The 15,380-nt window shown below is 38.8% G+C and overlaps 1 protein-coding gene across 1 annotated transcript in view; it reads left to right on the top strand.

Moving 5' to 3' along the window:
* XRRA1 (X-ray radiation resistance associated 1) overlaps positions 1 to 15,380 on the top strand; it is a 122,317-nt gene that overhangs the window by 18,865 nt on the left and 88,072 nt on the right. The window contains exon 2 of the mRNA XM_043997609.1: positions 11,853 to 11,908. Within this exon, the coding sequence (XP_043853544.1) occupies positions 11,853 to 11,908 (56 nt within the window). The remainder of the gene's footprint in view (positions 1 to 11,852; positions 11,909 to 15,380) is intronic.

The raw sequence follows: 15,380 nt of genomic DNA, 5'->3' as shown, positions 1-15,380 counted from the left end.
AAGAGACAGTGGAGCAGAGACTTACAGGTTACAAATAAGATGAAGGGCTAAACATTTTCTCCAGTCCTCAGGAACTCAAAACTCTCCCAAATAAGAATTATGTGCAAAGGTAAAGAAAATACAGCTATCTCCACAGGTCAAGATACCAAGAAATCTACATCAGAGAAGGATAATCCCTAATTCCTAAGGTGTTCATGCAGCACCCTCTCCCTGACCAGCCTGAATGCTCTAGCAGGCCAGAGCAACTCAACCCATAGGCTTGCACTCTGAGATCTACTCAGCAATACTCTTGTTGGGGCTATAGTCGCTGCTTTTCCCCCTCACTCTACCATTCTGTGGCAATAAACAGAATACTTTAACTCTGTCCACCCTCTTCTGGAGGAGGGGAGGTATAAGGAAGCAGATCTATGTTCTGCCTGGGGCAGTAGCATGGAGTAGCAGCACTCACCCAGACAAGAAGAAAGGGAATTAAAATCTATCTGTGTGTGTGGGGGGGGGGGGGAGGGTAGGGATATAGGAGCTCTATCAAGCACAAAAGAAAAGTTATTAGACTCCATCTAGGGCTATTTCTGACCTCCTAGAAGTTACCTAGGGTAGGGACTGGGGCGAGTGAACATTCTCCACATTGGGGGAAAGCTGAGAAAGCTTTTATATTTATGCATGTTAAGGGCTAAAATTCTAGCTAAACTGTCTAAAATATCTAATGAGTGGTCGCCAATAAATTATAAGCTTTAGCAAGAGTTAGACTTTTAAGCATTTATTAAGGAGAATAAGAATTTGGTAAAGAGAGAGAAAAAGGCCTAAATTCCTAGCTATTAAAGGGAGAGCACATTTCTAGCTCCGCTCTCCACCAGAGTCCAAAGGAAAGAGAGCGCGAGACTGAGCGCCAGTCTCTTCCTTCCTCCTCCCACTAGTCCGCGTCACTTCCTGACTCCTGAAGAAAAGACTCCTGGTCTTGCCCTCAAAGACCTTCGCTTCATGGGCAGAACTCTTCTACAGTTAGTATCCAGCAGGTGGCGTTATTCCAATCGTTACAGTCCCCCCTGTTGTTCCTCAAGAAACAAAATGTTTCCTTGACGGAACAGTAAAAAGAATATAATAACTATTGCTAGCTAATAATATGTGAACAACAATATAGAAAAGGAAGAGAGGAAAGTTTTGTCCAGAGGGGCGATTTTTTTTTTTGTCCTCATGAACCGACGCTTTGACATTAGTCTTGCAAAGGGAGGGCCTCTGCAGAGAGTACATGTTACAGATGGTGTATATTATAACAGAAAGAGAAAAAAAACAACAAAAACAACAAATCAAAACTGTTCATTTAAAGTCTCTGAAAGTCTTTTCTTAGATGTCCTCTAGGTGTAGTCGTGGAATGGAAGTCTTTTCAGGGGTTGATGTGTGGATGCTGGTAATCAGCCAGGAAAATTTCCTACAAAATTGAGCTTAACACAACTTTAAAATAGCTTTGTCAATAATCAAATCCAACAATGAAAGTTCTCAAAAACATGTCTAAGGGAATTCAGAATCTTAGTTGTTACACATGAAACATATAATAAAACAAAAATTGAACCATTCTTTAAAATTATAATATTACTATAGTCCCCCCTTATGGAGGGTAATTGAGAAGACAATTGCTGCAATATTAATTAATAAAAATAATTTTTATCTTTGTTTTATCACTTTTTGCATCATCTGCCTAATTATCCTCATGCCATTATGAGAAATTAAAAAATCTAATATAATTGGTAACAGGTGTCAAGGCCAAATTCAACACTGTATTTATCATGACACCTGAGATAATTATGGGGGTTACCATAAAAGAACAGAGAAATGATGGGATATGAGCATTCCCACACTTGAGCAATATGTACTGCCCATACAGTATGCCAGGCTTAAAATAGGTGGATGGAATATATGTCCATGCCACCGAACATATTGGAAGAAACTGAGTCAGACTTAATCAGATGCATGGGACTGAGATGTCCATGGCATCAGGCATATAGGAGGGAGCATGGAAGCCAGGTGTAGAAGTGAGATGGGTGGGATGAATACTTCCAGCCATCTGTACAATATTGTGGGGAAAAATAAAATAAAATATTAAACCAAGAGAATCCAACCTCAACATTAGTCAAAAGCCGTTCCCTCGGCCATACCTTGACTTCATGCATGTCTCCCCTCATGTGACAATTCAGTGTCTGCTCTTGCATGTATTCCTCTTGTGATTGGATGGCATCTTGGCCAACTGGCATCTGATAACTCAGAATAAAGGCAATTAATGTCTTAAATGATAAGTTCCCATAATCCAAGTCTCATATGGATTTAAAAATTGAGGATAATAAATGATTGCAAAAAATGTGAATACATCTTGACTCAGAACACAATATATAATTATGCAACAATTTCAAATAATACCCCTTTTTTTTACTTAGTATACAATTACTTTTTTGAAAAATCTGAACATATTTAAATAAAAGTTAAAGCACAACACAATCTCAAAGACAACTTTTACAAATGTTCCCCTCTTTTTTTTTTTTTTGGAATATGCTTATCAAAAATAATACTTCTAGAATCAATTTACACTTGCCATGGCAAACAATTTGCCAGGGAAATGCTTTAAAGAGTTTGATCAAATAATCAGTTGAGAAAAAATAACAAAAACAAACAACTCAGAATATGGGAGCACAATACTCCTAGAATTAACATTGTATAATAAAATCAAAACCATCTTGCAATGTTTCAAAATTAGAGATGAATAAATAGAAAAAAAATACACATGGAACAATAAAAGACAATGAAATTCAAACTAGGGAAATCTAAATGAATATGAACTTAATATTAATAAGAGTATTATAAAATATAAACTTGATCACATGACTATAAAAAGCTTTTACAAATATTCTCCTTGTTTTAAAAACTAAGTATAAAACACAATCTCAAAAGCATGAAAATCTCTATGAAAATAAACCCATACCATTAATTTCAAAATGTAGGTGTAATAGCATAGAAATCCTATGTAACCTCTGAACTGATACTATTAATAATCTGAGTGAATTTAGAACACTTTTGATTCCGATATCTAAAATCCCCAATACTCATATCAATACCTTGCTTCTTACTTCTACATTTCTGTAAAATATATATACTTCCATGGCAAAAGAAGCAGAGTCTTGAACTATGTTGATTGTTATTATTCTTATTCAGCTTAACTTTTTCTTCTTTAACCCCTCTATATTGTCTGTCAGTCTTTTCACCATACAAATGCTTTATAAGATTACTAATTAAAGACAAAAGCAGGTTAGCAAAATTATGAACAAAACGAGCATATCTGGAATTTAAAGGGTTTTCTAAGGTTGTCTCAGAAGCACAGCCAGGCTGGGGAAGGACTGAGCCTGAAGCTGCAAATGTAGTTACAGAAAGTTGAGCATGCGCATCAGATCTCTGGACTTCCCAGGCAGGGGAAGCAATGGGCTTGGCCATAGGAGGAGTAGAGGGTAGGGTCTGGAGAGGAGGGGAGGGACCAGAGCAATTTGAATCAGACTTGATTTTGAACTCAGGCCTGGATTCCTCTTCCCCCACTTTGCCTCCAGGTGCTAGGGGATTAAAAGCTTCTAGAGGGTGGGTCATTGCCTCCAGGCATGCAAAATTAAAGCAACAATTAGTGTTAGAACTGGGAAAAGCTGCGGGAATCTCTTCAGGTTTCTCTGAAAAAGCATGGTTGGGAGAGGGAGAGATATTTCCTTGTGTGAGTAAGTTGCTGGCTCTTTTAACAAAAATAAAAAGAAAAATAGAAAATCCACAAAAACAAAGCATTAACATGATCTTATCCCCCATTTGTCTGGTTAAACAGACTAAAATCAAAAATAGGGTAATTAGGGAGTTTAAAAGGTCCATTCGAAAAAATTTAAAGGAAAACACAGCCAGTACGCCAGTACTTAGCAGTTAAAGGGAGAGGGAGGGGAAATTTCTTACCCAACCAGAAGATCAGAAGACTGAAGTTTAGCTTTCCTCTTCGTGGTCAGCCATCTGTTAAGGGCTAAAATTCTAGCTAAACTGTCTAAAATATCTAATGAGTGGTCGCCAATAAATTATAAGCTTTAGCAAGAGTTAGACTTTTAAGCATTTATTAAGGAGAATAAGAATTTGGTAAAGAGAGAGAAAAAGGCCTAAATTCCTAGCTATTAAAGGGAGAGCACATTTCTAGCTCCGCTCTCCACCAGAGTCCAAAGGAAAGAGAGCGCGAGACTGAGCGCCAGTCTCTTCCTTCCTCCTCCCACTAGTCCGCGTCACTTCCTGACTCCTGAAGAAAAGACTCCTGGTCTTGCCCTCAAAGACCTTCGCTTCATGGGCAGAACTCTTCTACAGTTAGTATCCAGCAGGTGGCGTTATTCCAATCGTTACATGCATAAGGGTATCTAGCAAAAGCATCTAATTTTTATATCTATGCAAAGGGGATCTAGAGTCAGAATGTGAACAGTTGAGAATAATACGAAAAAAGACTGAAATTCCCAAAGATCTCAGGAAGAAAGCTCAGTTAAAAACTGAGCACGAGCAGACAAATCAATAGGAATGATTGGAAAGGAAGTTTACCACCAAGGCATTTGTTGTTGCTCTTCAGTTGTTTTTCAGTCATGTCTGACTCTTCATGACCCCATTTGGGGGTTTTTTGGCAAAGATACTGTTTGCCATCTCCATCTATAGCTTGTTTTGCTGATGAGGCAAACAGGGTGAAGTGACCTGCCCAGGTTCACACAGCTAGTAAGTGTCTGAAGCCAGATTTAAACTCATGAAGATGAGACTTCCTGACTCAAAGCCCAGTGCTCTATCCTCTATACCACCCATCTGCCTGTTACCAAGGCATTTAAACAAGTTCAAATATATCCAAATAAATATTACAAGACAAAGGAAACTGAACTATCACCAGATGAGGCAGAGGCACCCGTTTCAAGAGACCTTGAAACCACAGCAGGATATTCCTGAATTTTTCAAAAGAAAAACAAGAATCTTGAAAAAACAGAATGTATAGCCAAGGGCTATACAGCAGAAATAATTAGCAGAATATAAAAACTTTAATCCTGACTCTCTCCAAGGAAGTGAGAGAACAACAGATTGGGAATATAAAAATACTGAAATGAAAGACAACTTGGGAGAAGCAAAAAAAAAAAAGCAATATTGTTTTTAAAAGTATGATTTATATAAGCAAAGCATATTTTTCTTTCTCTTTTTGTTTGTTTTGGGGTTTTTTGGCGGGCAATGAGGGTTAAGTGACTTGCCCAGGGTCATACAGCTAGTAAGTGTCAAGTGTCTGAAGTTGGATTTGAACTCAGTTCCTCCTGAATCCAGGGCCAATGCTTTATCCACTGTGCCACCTAGCTGCCTGCACATATTTTGTGTGAACATTTTTTTGTCCACTCCAGATCTGGTTGTTAAACATTTATCAGCATATCTCTGATATGTAGTATCCTATGCCAGGAATTCTCTCAATTTGTAATCAGCTCCCCTGGGTTCAATTTTAATCTCGAAATTTCCACATCTAAGTATCCAGTGTTTTGGGTTTTTTGTTTATTTGTTTTCTTTTGTTTTTCAGGACAATGAGGGTTAAGTGACTTGCCCAGGGTCACACAGCTAGTAAGTGTCAAGTGTCTGAGGCTGGCTTTGAACTCAGATCCTCCTGAATCCAGGGCCAGTGCTTTATCCACTGCACCACCTAGCTGCCCCTAGCATATTCTTTTTTTTTTTTTTTTGCAAGGCAATGAGGGGTTAAATGACTTGTCCAGGGTCACACAACTGGTAAGTGTCAAATGTTTGAGACTGTATTTGAACTCAGGTACTCCTGAATTCAGGGCCTGTGCTTTATCCACTGTGTCACCTAGCTGCCCCCGCGTATTATTCTTAATATAGAAAAATGGCTTACCGATCACAATTCTCCCAGAATACAATAAAACAACTTAACCACCATAATGCAAAAAACCACAAACAAAAAATAAGAAACTGTCCAGAACTTCTGATTACAGAAAACAATTTGCTAACTGAAAAAAATCTATAGATTGCTTCCAAGAAAACAACACAAAGCAGCCCTATGATGCAAACCTCAAGGCATAGTGATTAAATTTAATAAATCCAATGTCAAATGACAAATTCTACAAGCAACCAAGAGAAAGATATTCAGATATAAAGGAAAGGAAATTCAAATAATGAAAGGCTATTCTGCACCCAGTGGAAACCACAGAATGGAATAAAACATTTCAAAGGGCAAAGGAATACAGGATGCAACACAAAGTGGCAAAATACATGAAAAACTTGAGCCTACACATCAATGAAAAAAGAAAGACATTATGTAACAGGGTCATTTGTAGCATTCCTACCCCACCATCCCACCCCCAAAAGGAGCAGATTATTTGTTTTGAAAAGTCCTAGGACCACAAAACATAAGAAAGGTAAATAAATACACAAAAACACAAACGACAAAATAAATTACCTTGTAGAGATTTTTTTTTTTTAGTGAGGCAATTGGGGTTAAGTGACTTGCCCAGGGTCACACAGCTAGTAAGTGTTAAGTGTCTGAGGCCAGATTTGAACTCAGGTACTCCTGACTCTAGGGCTGGTGCTCTATCTACTGCGTCACCTAGCTGCCCCCACCTTGTAGAGATTATTAAAGGGGGGGGGGGTGTATCTAGAAAGACAAAAACAAGTATGGCTTTTAAAAAAACAACAAACACTTTCTGTTTTTCTAAAAATACACAAGGTCAAAGCAGAACTTAAATAAAAGTGATGGTGGAGGAACAGGCCTGTAATGTCATCATTAGAAGAAGAATTTCAAACTATTAATAACCCCATGACCCCACTACCAGTGAATCAATGTATTTTGTGGTACTAGACTGTATAATGAGAAAACATAAAATGGTAAAAGTGAGGTAGAAGATATAGGGGGAACATGTGATGTGCCCTAATCAAGTCAATAATAAAAAAAGAAGAGGGAAAAAAAAAAAGAATACATCTCCTTAAGATAGTTGTGAAAGGTATACAAAGTGCTGCTCTTCTAATTTACTTTTGCATAGTCTTTAATATTGATGTTATATATCCCTTTTGAATTTACTGTGGAATATGGCATAAGATGTTGGCCTAAACCTAATTTTTCCAGACTCTTTTTTGGTTTTCCCAGTGCTTTCTTCTTTCCTAAGTACTTTATGTTTTCAGGTTTATTGAACACTGAGTTATTGAGTTCCACTCATTCTGATTCTTACTTGTGCTAGCCTATTTTCTTGATCTTGTGAGAATTGGAATGACACACCCTGCTGGGAGGGACATTGTAAGCTCTGGCCTGAAAAGAAAGCATGTGACTTCAGCATCCAGAAGTGACCTTTCTAGGGTTTCAAAGGTCGGATTGGCTTCCAGAAGTTATGTCTAACGCCTGTAGGTCTTGTCTATCAAAGTTACCAGCCAATTAGCTTGGAGCTGTGTGTGTGGATGGCCCTCTTTCCTGTTTCACAGGGGGCTTCTGGGAGAAGCTGCAGGGAAATGAGGTCTTTTGGCTCTGGACTTGGGGCTTGATGGGAGGATAGAGGCTTGCTCTTAGATAGCTAGATGAAGGTTGCTTTTCCCTCTCTCTCTCTCTCTCTCTCTCTCTCTCTCTCTCTCTCTCTCTCTCTCTATCTTCACTAACTTCTAATACACTTTAATAAATACTTAAAAGCCTAAACTCTTGCTAAAGCTTTTCTAATTTGTCAATCACACATTAGATTTTAAACATCACAGCTAGAATTTTAGACCTTACAATCTACTTCTCAATCTCTTATCCAGTATCAAATAGTTTTGATGGCTGCTGCTTTATGATATAGTTTGAGGCCAGGAAACCCCTTCTTCTATTTAAATAAATTAAATGAAGTTATTTTTTGGTCGACATATGCCTAAAATGTCAAGTAGAGCATTTATATTTTTTCTTAAAAATAAATGTAAGGGGCAGCTAGGTGGCACAGTGGATAAAGCACCAGCCCTGGATTCAGGAGGACCTGAGTTCAAATTCGGCCTCAGACACTTGACACTCACTAGCTATGTGACCCTGGGCAAGTCACTTAATCCTCATTGCCCTGCAACAAAAACAAAAACAAAAAATAAATGTAAAGTGCAGTTCCGTAACCACCTTAATTTTCATTTCTCTTATTTTTGGAGCCATCTTTCTTATTGAATATTTCTTTTTCTTCTGAAAAGACATTCATAATTCTTTGAATACACATCTATTGGATAATGGCTCTTGGTTTGATATATTTAGATCAATTGCCTATATGTTTTGGATATCATATTTTTATCATAGACCACAGCACTAGAATGGACATCAGATGCCATCTAGTCTATCCCATTTCATAGATGAAGAAACTGAGACCCAGAGAGTTTTAATAATTTGTCTGAGATATGTGATGTAAAATTTTTTTTCCCTAATTAATCATTCCTTTCTGCATTAATTTTTGGTCATGCAAAAGCATTAAAATTTCATGTAGTTGAAATTGTCTATTTTTTTCCTTTTATGATTACCTATATGCCTTTTTTGGTTAAGAATTCTTCCCTTCTATTCACAGCTATGGTTGAGAATGGTATCTCCTTTCATGATACTATAAATTTTTATATGATCTTTTATATTTAGGTTACCCATTCAGAACTTATTGTGGTATATAGTATAATTTGCTGGTCCAAGCCTAATTTCTTCCCATCTGTTTTCCAGTTTCCCTGGTAATTCTTTTTCTTTTTTTTTTTTTTTTTTTGGCGGGGCAATGAGGATTAAGTGACTTGCCCAGGGTCACACAGCTAGTAAATGTCAAGTGTCTGGGGCCGGATTTGAACTCAGGTCCTCCTGAATCCAAGGCCAGTGCTTTATCCATTGCGCCACCTAGCTGCCCCTGGTAATTCTTTTTAAAAAAGATACCCTTTCGGGGGAGGCTAGGTTGCGCAGTGGATAGAGCACTGGCCCTGGATTCAGGAGTACCTGAGTTCAAATCCGGCCCCAGACACTTGACACTTACTAGCTGTGTGACCCTGGGCAAGTCACTTAACCCCCATTGCCCCACACAAAAAAAAAAAGATACCCTTCCCCCAGTGGTTTGTATTCCTGTGTTTATCAAACACTGGGCTATTGTCTTCATAGAGAAAGGGTTGTTTTGATTAAATCATGAAAGATGGATTTTGATAAGCAGGGATTGTGATTGGGGAAAAAAGATGGAATGATCAAACTCTCAAAGGTGGAAAAGTATGTAATATATTTCAGGTCCTGTCAGTAATTCAGTATGGCTAGAGCAGAAGATATGTATAGTGAATTAGTATAACCATTACTATACCCCCAAATCTTTTCGCCCTGTAGCCACTACCAGTAACACAAAGAAATCAAAGAGAGGAATCACCCATACCTAGAAAATTTTTATAGTAGAACTTTTCCTTGTAGCAAAGGAGCACCCATCAAATGGGAAATGGCTGAACAAATTAGGGTATCTAAATGTGGAGTACGTTGGAAGAAATGTCCAAAGGGATGAATTCAGAGGAACTTGGGAAGATTGATATGAATGATATGAAAAATGCAGAATGAAATGAGAAGAACCAGATATGGCACAGTGGCTAACTAGGCTTTACTCTGTTGAGACCACAGGGGCTGGTGACCCACCCCAATCCCTGTCGTTTACATGTCTTTGAGGTCTGCACATTCATTGGCTCCTCAACCTCACCTCAACTTCCTGGGGAAAGTTGCCAATGACAGAATATTGCCTTTGACCATTAGCCTAGGATTTTCCCAAAGATGGGAGAAAGTAAAAAAGGTAATCAGTACACAAAATCAGATATGGGATGAATAGTATATTCCCACACACACAAAAATACAGTAAAGAATCATAGAAATATTGGAGTCAATCAGTCAACTAGCATTTATTTACTTTTTTTTTTTTCTGTGAGGCAATTGGAGTTAAGTGACTTGCCCAGGGTCACACAGCCAGTAAGTGTTAAGTGTCTGAGGCCGTATTTGAACTCAGGTCCTCCTGACTCCAGGGGCGGTGCTCTATCCACTGTGCCATCTAGCTGCCCCAACTAGCATTTATTTAAATACCTATTATATGCCAATAACTGTGCTAAGTACTGGAGATGTAAAGAAAAGCAAAAGGTGGTCCCTCTTCACAAGATGCTTGCATTCTGTTTTTGGAGGGGTTTTTGGTAAGGCAATTGGGGTTAAGTGACTTGCCCAGGATCAGTGTCTGAGGCCGGATTTGAACTTAGGTCCTCTTGAATCCAAGGCAGGTGCTTTATCCACTGGGCCACCCAGCTGCCCCCAAGATGCTTGCATTCTGACTGGGAAGAGAAAATGCAAACTACTACATGCAAATATATGCAGGATAATTTGGAAATAATCAAAAGACCTTCAGAAGGCACTAGCATGAAGGATGATCAGAAAAAGCCTTCTTATAGAAGAGGGGCTTAATTGATGCTTGAAGGAAGCTAGAGAAGCTAGAAGAAGGACAAAAAATTCTAGGCAGTGAAAATGCTTGGAGTCAGGAAATGGAAAGTCTAGTGAGAGGAATAATGAGGAGGCCAGTGTCACCGGATCCCAGAGTATGTTGGGGCCAGAGGAGGAGATGGGGAGGAATAAGATGTAAGACTAGAAAAGTAGGAAAAGGAGAAGTTATAGAGGGCTTTATAAACCAAATAAGAGATTTTATATTTATTTGATTTTGAGGGCAATAGGGAGCCACTGGAGTTGATTAAATAAAGGGTTGGGGTGACGTGGTCAGACTTACACTTTGAGATGAATTTGCCACTTGAGTGGAGTGGGGAATTACTTCTTATCTTCTCAAGAGCTACCTTTAAAGGAGACTCCAACCAGGAGCCATTTCTTTTACTAGTAGGGGTGGCATTTCATGTCATAGGCTTTAGCACAGCAACCAGTATGGGTGGGAAGACAACCAGGAAATGACACTTACATAGCCAGAAACAGGCAGATGATGTTTTTGCATATTGAAGTTTCCATATTGTCTCTTAGGGGAAGGCAGAGAACACCTGCACATGCCCCAAAGGGAAGAATAACAGAACTGTTACATACAGTAACTACAATATTTTAAAGAAGAACTAATTGGAAATACCTAAGAACGCTGATCAAAGCAATAACCAGCTATGACTGCAGAGAAGCAGTGATAATTCATGCATGCTATGTACCCATTGACTGGCAATGGGTGGAGGACTCAAGGAAGGTGCATATTGAAACAGATTTTTGGACGTGGACAACGTGTGGATCCTATTTGCTTCTCCAGGCTTATTTACTATGAAGGGGTTTTTGTTGTTGTTGTTTGTTTTCTTTTTTATGGGAACAGGGTGGGGACTCGAGGAGAAAGGAATAGTGACAATAATGTTACCAAAAAAAGAAAAGAAAAGAAAGAGGGTCATTATGGCATTTTAAAAAATGAACAAAAATTAGTATAAAAATAGAGGTAGATTAAGGAGACACAGACTAGCAGGACTTCTTTAGAATGGGTAGGGGAAGCTAGGTGGCACAGTAGATAAAGCACTGGCCCTGGATTCAAGAGGACCTAAGTTCAAATCCAGCCTCAGATACTTGACACTAGCTATGTGATCCTGGGCAAGTCACTTAACCCTCATTTCCCTGAAAAAAAAAAAACAACCTAATGAGTAGAATGTATTATATTAATTTAAAAAGAAATTCAAGCTCTGAGTAATTGAGATATGGGGTTTCATATGTGATCCCCCCTTTTCCTGTAAATGTTCATATTTGTCAAGATTTGCCAAGTTAAGAATAAGAAAAAAATAGATAATTAAAAGACAAGTCAAGGACAATGAATGCCAAGCTAAGGGATGCTATTCATCTCTTCTTCTAGATGAGGAAAGCAAGACACAGAGAAGTCAAGGGGTTTTATTCAAGGTCACACAAGAGGTAAGTATTAGAATCTGGACTAGACTCTGGTCCCTGATCAAGGGCTCTTTCTTTTTTTAAATTCAGTTTTATTTCCAATTTTGAATTCCCTCCCTCCCCTTCCCATTACAATAAGGTAAGAAAAACAAAACCCTTTACAAATATGTATAGTCATGCAAAACAAATTCCTGCATTATCCATGTCAAAAAGAAAAGAAAGAAAAAAAAAGAGAGAAAGAAGAAAATGCGTTTCAGTTTTTATTGAGTCTATCCAGGTAGATAGCATATTTCATCATCCATGAATCCTTTGGAATTATGTTTTGTCAGTAGTGTTGTTCAGAGTTTCTAAATCTTTCAGAGTTGATTATCTTCACTCTATTGTTGTTGTTATATAAATTGTCCTCTTGCTTCTGCTCACTTCACTTTGCATCAGTTCAACTCTTCCCAGGATTCTCTGGAACCCTGTCCATCATTTTTGATAGCACAATAGTATTCCGTCAGATCTCATTCTTAAGGGGTGTATGCCTTTTACCTGTGGGTGTCCTTTGGGGTTTTGTCCTGAGCTCTCTTCTACTACTTTACTAATTTACTTGATGAACTCATCAACTACCATGGATTTAATGACCATCCCTATGCTGATAATTCTTAAATCTACTTATCCTGCCCCAAACTATTGCTGAACTTCAACCTCACATCTCTAAATGCCTTTCAGACATCTCGATCTGGATGTCCAATAGACATCTTAAACTCAATATGTCCAAAACAGAACTCGATATCTTTCTTCTGAATCTTCCCCTCCCTCCTACCTTCCCTATTACCGTAGAGGGCAACACTATTGACCTAGTCTCTCAGGCGTGAAACCTAGGCATCATCCTCCAGCCCTTACTGTCTTTCACCCTGTCCCCTCCCCTCCATATCCAATCCGTTGACAAGACATGTCGATTCTGCCTTTGCAGCACCTCTCCAATACACCCCCTTCTCTCTTCTGATACTGCCACTATCCTGATGCAGGCCCTCATCATCTCTACCCTGCTGGTGGGTCAGCCTGCCTCAAGTCTCTCTCCAGTCCATCCTCCATTCAGTCACTAAAGTGATTTCCTAAAGCTCATCTAATCACATCACCCAACCACCCCACTTACTAAATTCCAGTGGCCCTCTATGGCCTCCAGGAGCAAATACAAAAGGCTTTGTCTAGCATTCAAAGCCCTTGATAACCTGCCCCCCTCCCATTTTTCTAGTCTTACACCTTACTCCCCAACACACACTCTTCCATCCAGTGACAGCCTCCTGGCTGTTACACAAACAAGACACTCCATCTTACAAAGGTAGGCTTTTTCTCTCACTGTCCCCCATTCCTGAAGTGCTCTCCCTTCTCTGTCCCCCACTCTGACTGCTGACTTCCCTGGCTTTCTTTAAGTCCCCACTAAAATCCCACCTTTGACAGGAAACCTTTCACAATTCCAATTCCTAGTCTCTGTTAATTATCTCTTCTTTATTCTGTATATAGCTGTCTTTGTATATATCTGTTTGCATGCTGTCTCCCCAACTCGAGGACAGGAACTGTCTCTTTTATTCCCGGTGCTTTAGCAATGCCTAACATTTAGTAGGCACTTAGTAAATATTGATTGATTGAGTGATATTCTTGACCTTTTGTTCCTCTAAATGAATTTGTAATTATTTTTCTAGATCAATAAAGTAATTCTTTGGAAATCTGATTGTTATGGCACTAGTGTTGTTTTTTCTATTATATTGGCCCAGCCTATCTAAGAGCAATGACTAGCTCTCTAATGATTTAGATTTGTCTTTTGTGAAAATAGATACCTTGATTTGCTTGAGCTCCCCAATTATCCAGGTAATCAGAACAACTGTATGAGGACTGGCTGCTTTGGCTAACACACCAACAATCTTGCAGTGACTAGAGTAAACCTGACTGGAAAATTAGTAACTCTTAAGCCAATTAAGCTTATACCAGCATTGAAGCAGATCCTGAACTTTTTGGTAATGGTGGTTTATGGACCTTCAAGAGACATCCTTATCTTTTTAAATTTTTTTTTTTTTGCAGGGCAATGAGGGTTAAGTGACTTGCCCAGGGTCACACAGTTAAGTAAGTGTCAAGTGTCTGAGGTCGAATTTGAACTCAGGTCCTTCTGAATCCACGGCCAGTGGTTTATCCATTGTGCCACCTTGCTGCCCCAAGACATCCCTATCTTCAAAGACTTATCTGACTACAACCTATGAGACTATGAATGTATCCCATTTATGATCTTATTGCCTTCAGCTCTCCCCTAACTTTGGTTATGGGACTGTCAGCATTATCCTGTTTTTGAGAGATCTCCTTATCAAGACATCTCCTAATCAAGCCTTGAACTGTGAACTGCTTATTGCCAATGGTTTCTGATTTGTGTACCAAAGGCCACATCCTTGAGCTCTGGAATGCTTCACTCCCCCTCCCCTTGTGAATGGAACCCACGGACTCATTACTTTCTAAGACTACCTTTCCCTCCAAAATTCCTTAACTACCTTTGTTTAAAATGTACATAAACCCACACAATCTATTAACTGGGGCCCTATTCAGCATAGGCTGGATACTACCCATGCAGCATGTTAATTTTTTTTTTTCTTCCCAGCTTAATAAAAACCTTTCTTTAATTTTACAGGCATTGTCTTTCTCTGGTTTCCTTCCCTTTTAGGAAGAAGGGGATTTAAATTTTTGAGAACTGGCCTTTGCATTCTCCCATCTTCCTTTTTGGGGAAAGAGAGATCTAAATCCCATCCATCGAGCATTTGCCTTGGTTTATACTTTATTTGTGTGAAGAATGTCTTGTAATTGTATTCAAATAATTAGTTCCTATGTGTGTCTTGGCAACCAAACTTCCATTTTATATTGTCCATAGTTATTTCATTTATTCATTCATTCATTCATTCATTTGCAGGGCACTAAGGGTTAAGTGACTTGCTCAGAGTCACACAGCTAGTGTCAAGTGTCTGAGGCTGGATTTGAACTCAGGTCCTCTTGAATCCAGGGCCAGTGCTTTATCCACTGTGCCACCTAGCTGCCCCACCCTTGTTCCTTCTTTATGAGTGTTTTGCCTCTGACTTCAGTTCCTTCTTATAGACAAAGAGATTAAAAAGTCATTAATGGATTGATGTTGTTATACAGGAAGGCTTCTAGTGGAGTACTCCAGGGATCTGTCCTTAGCCTGTGCTATTAGGCATTTTTATTAGTTACTTGGATGGAAGCATGATTGCCATGCTTATCATGTTTGCAGGTGACTCCAAGTTGAAAGGAATAGGCAGTGTTTGGGATGATAGAATCAAGATCCAGAAATATCTCTGCAGGTGATAATTCATAAGCTGAATCTAATAGTACAACATTTAATAGGGATAAGTATAAAGTCTTATTCTTAGGTTTTAAAAAATAAACTATACAAGTTCAGGATTGGGAAGGCATGGCTAAATAGCCAATAGCTTCAAAAGATCTGAGGACTTTTAAT

This window comes from Dromiciops gliroides, chromosome 3, assembly GCF_019393635.1.
Source record: "Dromiciops gliroides isolate mDroGli1 chromosome 3, mDroGli1.pri, whole genome shotgun sequence".
NCBI lineage: Eukaryota > Metazoa > Chordata > Mammalia > Microbiotheria > Microbiotheriidae > Dromiciops > Dromiciops gliroides.
This window is presented reverse-complemented; position numbering and strand designations above follow the sequence as displayed.